Source organism: Maniola jurtina, chromosome 20 (genome assembly GCF_905333055.1).
Source record: "Maniola jurtina chromosome 20, ilManJurt1.1, whole genome shotgun sequence".
In the NCBI taxonomy this organism is placed as follows: Eukaryota; Metazoa; Arthropoda; class Insecta; order Lepidoptera; family Nymphalidae; genus Maniola; species Maniola jurtina.
Window position 1 is genome coordinate 8,294,843 of NC_060048.1, and position 6,730 is coordinate 8,301,572.

The 6,730-nt window shown below is 37.4% G+C and overlaps 1 protein-coding gene across 1 annotated transcript; it reads right to left on the bottom strand.

Moving 5' to 3' along the window:
- Positions 1 to 2,700: 2,700 nt before the first annotated feature.
- On the bottom strand, positions 2,701 to 4,154 carry LOC123875970 (cyclin-Q). The gene is made up of 2 exons (XM_045922110.1): positions 3,396 to 4,154; positions 2,701 to 2,854 (listed from the first exon to the last, which is right to left on the bottom strand). Exons 1-2 carry the CDS (start codon positions 4,059 to 4,061, stop codon positions 2,765 to 2,767), a joined length of 756 nt encoding a protein of 251 aa, XP_045778066.1. The 5' UTR covers positions 4,062 to 4,154; the 3' UTR covers positions 2,701 to 2,764.
- Positions 4,155 to 6,730: the final 2,576 nt, after the last annotated feature.

Below are 6,730 nucleotides of genomic sequence, written 5' to 3' on the forward strand. Positions count from 1 at the left end.
CGTATCGTTGACGCATCGCCGTTGGACGACAAACTGCATTTGATATTATTAACGCATTTGCACACCACTGGTTTTTTACGCGAACATACGCGCGTTAAATATATGCACTGTGAACAAGTCGTCAGTTTGTGTCTCTTTTTTATATTATGCTTTCGTGAAATGTGCGTCGAGTGGGTGGAATATGAGTGTCGTGATTTCAACAGACTTAACAGATACCGCATTATAACGACATATCGCATATTTTGCATCCTAACTACCGATCATGATTTTCAACGGTGATCCTGACTGCCAATACGATTTTTGTCAGTGCTAAGGGGCATGAGACGGGCCTGCCCGCGAATTTTGCGAGCAGGCCCGTCTCATGCCCCTTAGCGTCGCGTTCCATCTTATTCGAAATTTTCGAAACTCATTAAATCAATGGTTGCCGAGGTTAAAATTTCGAATTTTTCGAAACCCATTAAATCACTGGTTGCTGATGTTAAAATATCGAGTGTGCTAGTACCCTACAAGTTGTGTTTGTTACCGTACAAGTGGAAACAACGTATGTACACCGTTTGAATACCACTGTGTGTCCCCATGTATTGGTATTTGGTACCCAGTAGATCATAGTATTGTGCAATAATTGCTGTCATTTGAAATACGTCGTTTACATGGATGTCGGAAATTATGTCAGTGTGGAATTTATTTATTAATAGATTTAAATAGTTTCATGTAATTTAATAATACTGGTCGAATATCCTCATATTCTCGAATGCACCTGTAATATAGAGGGGAGCAACGTTTATTAGTAGTTCCAAGCTGTAATAATTGCTCTATATGCTTCCACAGAATTATCGAGCTTGAAACTATTTTGCTCATGGTTTCTGAAAAATATGAAGAGAGGCAACCAGTCTTATTAAATTAGATTGATTGTAATAGCATTTAAGACATATAATATTCCTCTTTATACTGACGTTTATAACCTAAACGATTAGGAATCTATAGTTCAAACTCAAATAGAAAAAAAACTGGTCATAAAATACTGTATTTGAAGAAGTGAGAGACAGTGTTAGGTACTTTTAATCTTTCGAAAAAGATAAATAAATTAGTGTAAATGGCCAAATTTTTTTCGATTTGGGGAGCTGACTAAATAATTCAGATAGAGTAAAAGATTTTGTGCAGTACGCTATTATGTATAAAAAGCACAAAGGTTTTGTTGGATACGCAACTCAAAGGTGACTCAATTCTGTTGTCTTCCAAAGGGACGCACAGAAATATCCGCAAGAGACTCCTTCATTATTCTCGGGAGCAGTTCTGATGGTTCGATAAAAAAATTGAAATTCGATACGCTTAAAACGTAGCGTAAATTTTTGTAAATTAATTACTAGTCATTGGTGTCTAATGTAGATTTGTAACCCGACGGCACATTGGTCGAGCATTTCATATTGTCTGCAATCATATTGTTAGTGTAAGTCATACCTGTTCCACACTAAAGCATATCAAAGCGGCATGCCGCGCTCATCTCTTTACTGCACCTGATCTGGTAGCCACTAGCCGGTCGGACCTAGTGCCGCTTTACCCACATCATGAGCTTATCCTGTACATTTATAAAAATTATGTATCGTAAAATGTTAGAAAACTGAATTATATTTGTTTGTAGAACTATAATGTTGTTTACTTTCAAACTCCACAGTCCACCCCTATTTGCCAACCTTTTAAATAAATACTTAGTTGTTTTACAAACAATAGGATTCATAATATTATCTGCTATTCCAGTCAGGTAGGACTTAGGAGTTGATTCTCGATTGACACTGAAACAGTAAAATATTACATAGCATATAGACCTCTATCTCCACAACCAATGGAAAAAATACCTAGGATTTTGTCAAGGCGAGTTTTATGAGTTATTACATTTAAGGGGCATAAGACAGGGTCTGCCCACGAAATTCAAATTTAGTTTGGTTTTTCGCAATTCGTAAACTAATACGACAACTTAGGCTTATGTCATTTTAATTGTGCCAATGGCAGTATCATCCTCACAGGTTTATATAAAAATCTTTACTTGAAAGGATCCAGTTTAAGAAATTAGCTCTAGGAGTCAAAAACGCTCCTATTAACTTGACAAGTCAACCTGTGCAACCCTTGTGCTTTCATTAACAAGTGTAAATTAAAAAAATTCAACATCCCCGACCAGTGAAGGTTACAGTAACTAGAAAAGAGCTGATAACTTTCAAACGGCTGAACCGATTTTCTTGGACTATTCCGCGCCTACGATCCAAAGTATCTGAGTTTTCCAAAACATCATTTTCAAATAAATAATTATGTATATCTAGGCAATGTCCATCTTGACAGCTTGACATTTGTCAATTGACAGTTGAATATTATGAACCTAAGGGTTATCTAACCTTCTTTTCTACAAGAAAACTAGAAAAGAGCTGATAACTTTTAAACGGCTGAACCAATTTTTTTGGATTATAGCTAAGAACATTCTCGATCAAGCCACTTTTCAAACAAAAAAAAAGTAAATTAAAATCGGTTCATTCGTTTAGGCGCTACGATGCCACAGACAGATACACACGTCAAACTTATAACACCCCTCTTTTTGGGTCGGGGATTAAAAATAACTTTCCTGAATACAATTAGTACTAAGTATCTGAAAGATTTGATTGAGTTCAATGATTTTGATAATTACAATGGTATTGGTAAATAACATACACATTTGGTCAGCAAACTTTATTTAAAATTTTATCCCTAAGTTTTACCAGTAGTAAAAATGCATTTTTAATTATATAGGTTCTGGTTCTTTGCTATAGACTTGCATTATTTTCTCCATTATTTCCCAGTTCTTCTCTTTTTGTAAATCTTTTGTGAAAACCTGAAATAAAAGGATATCAAAGTATTAGATATATAGTATTTTACATACAATATTAAAATCACATCTATTTTTGATTTTAAAGTTCTTAGGTTTAAAAATACACTGTTTTGCAATAACTAAATAGAGAATTAATATGTAATAAGGATCCTGAATAATTAAATCAAAAATTATTTTAATTTTAAGCTTTTTTCACAGACAAACCATTGTCAACTTTGCTTGTGTTAAAATGATATTGAAATTCAATTGACATCATAAATAACTACCGGTTGAACTTTACCTTTTTCTCTATAACTAGTACATAGTTGTATCAATGGATTTTCAGTATCATTCCAAGGCGAGTAGTCAACAATAATTTAGCAGTGAAAAATGCTCCGCACTGCAGCTCACTAGCTGTACACCAGCCCTCTGATCATCTTTGATCTTTCAAATTTGACATTGCAAATTGTAGTTGAGTGCAATATATACAATTTGAATGTTACAGAAAATTGGGGCCTAGTCTATTAATGATATGGGCAAAATTAAGATAGGTAAGTATACATACAGAATACCATGCTGCATCATCATCTAAAGTTGATGCTAGCGGTACTGATACACCAAGTACATGTAAGGCCAGAGTCAAGCAGGCAACTGCAATATGTGGCGCTCTGTAGTCCAGTATAGAGGACGAATGATGGAAATCTTGTAAGAAAGCCATGGCAGTTCGAGCTATTGGTGCAGATCGCCACTGCGGCGCAGGGAACCATTCTTGTAGCGAACGTAAATAGTGCAGCAAATATCTATGTGGAGAAGGCGCGTCTAGGTTAAATCCGAGTAAACGCAGTACTAGGAGTTCCGCTTGAGCCACTGCACCTCTCCATGACCAATACTCCTCCCCCAGTTCCAAAGGACCAGCTCCACGGTTAATAGAATTATGAGCTACGTTAACTGCATCACGTAACCTCACAGGCTCATCTCTTGACTTCCCAGCTGCGCACAGACAAGCTGTACAAATCACGTAGCAATCATAATCGTTTTTATCAGCTTCTTTAAAGAATTTATGGTAAAATATCGCTGCCGTAGCAACGGTAGCCGGTTGCAAGCCGAGTTTGATACCGCATTCAAATATGAAGTTCGTCGCTAAGCTATGGCCGGGCCCGCCCCGGTAATCAGCTAGCCGTCTTTCGCGTCTATTACTTTGAAGAGCCATCACATCGATCACGTCTTTCATTGTTAATTATAGCGAAAAACAAAATTAAAATCAAAATGTGTATCGTGAAGTAAAAACACAAACTTGAAACCACAGACAAATTAGAAATTACAAAATTCCACAAAGAAAAAATGTCATATGTCATGCTTTCTTACTTTTTTCATTTGGCTTTACGGCTTTGGGTTCTTGGAGCTTTTGCGACATATTTTTTTGAACAGGTTTTATGGTTCTGGGTTCATGGTCATAGCTGTGCATCCGCATCCGCATCAAAATTGGCGGGAAATTTAAAATGTCATAAGGCCCGGTATCCACCGAAGTGAATGTTTTTATTAACATACTACATCAAATACATTATTGATAGAAAGGATGAGTGATAATTTTTTCAAACATATATCTATAATCAGATTGGTCTATTAAACAATATCTTCGTCCATCTCCGTTTTGGTAAAGGTTCCAATAACCAGGAACTAGCACCGTTGATCTTCAGGAAAAATAACTGGAGATTTATTGATCTATATTTTGTGGAACAAAGAGAGACGCGCGCGTTTGGACCTTTCCCTTCCAACACAAGACGAAGTGTGGAAGTACAGAGGTTTTTGTCCAGATCTGTATGCATAGTCTTATCCTGATCTGTATACCAACTCCAGGGGTACAACTTTTTCGTATTATGTAATCACTGGTCACCTTATAAATCGATTTGCTACTGCATGAACAGGATGGAAAGGTTATTTAAATAAAACTACCATAATTATTTGAACATAAAAATTAGAATATAATCATTTTCAGTAATTATTTAAAATTATACACTTAAAGTACATTTATAGTAAATTCAATAAAAAATACCAGTGCAGACGAGATACAAAAAAGAGAAAATATTCTTTTACTTACATCGTTGGTTAAATACTTCGCTCTCAGTAAATGCATTACAAAAAATAAGTCTGAACATAAAGAAATAAAGTTACAAGTCACTCGATATAGAAAAATAAAGATAAGATTGAATCACATTCAAAAATTACCCACTAGTGACTAAAAATTTTACTTTCTTAAAACGCTTGCTGTTGTTCATAGACTGGGACCGCTCGGCGCGTCCGCGGCGCGACGCGTCGGCGCTCAGCCGCCTCACATGCCATCCACTCTAACATTTCACATTCCTCGGTACCCATGCGACCGCAATCCTACTACACTTGCGCCGCACCTCCGCCCTTGCCGCGAGTCTCAGAGGAAAGTCTATCAAGAACATACAGTATAAATAGTGAGGTTAGTTATAACTTTGGTAAACATGAATGAAGCACTGTGATCACACATATCGACGACTTTAAATACGAAAATTTCAACGTCTCGTATATAATTACAACTTTTGTGAAGAATTGTGGCTACTTTTCACGTAGTCGGTTCGTTTAAGAGCCCTAAATGCAAGGTTTCACAGTTTCGGAAGACCCAACTATGAGCGCTAACTCGAACACTACATAGAATCCCCGATGTGAATCTAATGAGCGCGATACCTTGAGCCGCAACATTTCAGTCTTCGAACAAGAAGCCCTCAATCACGTGACGCGCCTCGGCCGAAGGTTGCATCGAGCTTGCGAGCGATGGCGATCGAGCGCCACGGTCGAGCGTACTCAATAGCCAGTGTATATTTTGTGCGCAATTTACGTATCCCTATCTAGGTGATGTTGCGCGTTGAGACATGTGCGTGTTATCGCCGACGCCGTCGGATGTCGCGTTACTTACAAACTAAATGTGATTCGAGCGAATAAACAATGCGGCAGTGTACAAAATTTACATCACATTCACTCGAAATATTAAAGCATACAAGTAGATGGTGAGCGGCGGAGGAACACATCGAAATGCAACGAACAGAGCCGCGGGGCGGCGCTACACCTCCGATCCTCTAAATGTATTATGAAGCTTACCTAAATTATACGTTTTGGGATTGAATGTTGAACTGCGCTAATTATATTTATTAGTTCTGTTTTACATACACGTATTGTTATATAACAGTAAAAAACCTACCTAGCAACAAGCGAGCGACGAACGCTCGGGTCGCAGGCCACTCCCCACTTGCGAATATCGCGCGAGTCGTCAACGCGACGCGAATGTCGCAGTTGCAACGACGCGATTGTCGTCGGTACTTTTGACGTGAATATCGCACGGACGATGCGAATGTTCCCAAAACATCGACGCAAATGTCGAAACTACAAACTTTGAAGAATTTAGACGCGGGACCTCATCAATTCGTACGATACGAACGCTGAGCGAGCGTATCACTTCCGACCAAACTTATGCTACCTTCCAATACAATCTTACAACAAGCCATTTCTTAAGTGAATCTTTGGTTTCACAATACCAATGTGGGAGCGCTCGGAGTGGCCCGCGCGGTCACAGTAGGCGTTACATCTTCATTTAAGTAATCACTTTTTACATACTCATATAGAACATAAAATGAAAATAAATCACCTAACTATGATAATAGTAAAGGTTACTGCCTAATTGCATTATTAATTAATGTTTATTGATACAGTTACTGTCCTAACTCTTAAAGTAAGATTTCTCTTTAATTTTAGTATTAATAATAAATTATGTTATATAGTTTATATATGTATAATGTTGATTACGCCAATTCGCGAGTGTATACAAGTTTATATACTCACATATCTTACACGTAATGTAACTGAACCCAGGCTATGGTA

What these genes read in the sequence shown, in the direction of transcription:
- LOC123875970 (XM_045922110.1), bottom strand. Translation starts at nt 4,061, where the DNA reads ATGAAAGACGTGATCGATGTGATGGCTCTTCAAAGTAATAGACGCGAA. An exon ending in ATGATGCAGCATGGTATTCT is followed by an intron (nt 2,855 to 3,395) that starts GTATGTATACTT and finishes CTTTTATTTCAG; the next exon opens with GTTTTCACAAAAGATTTACA.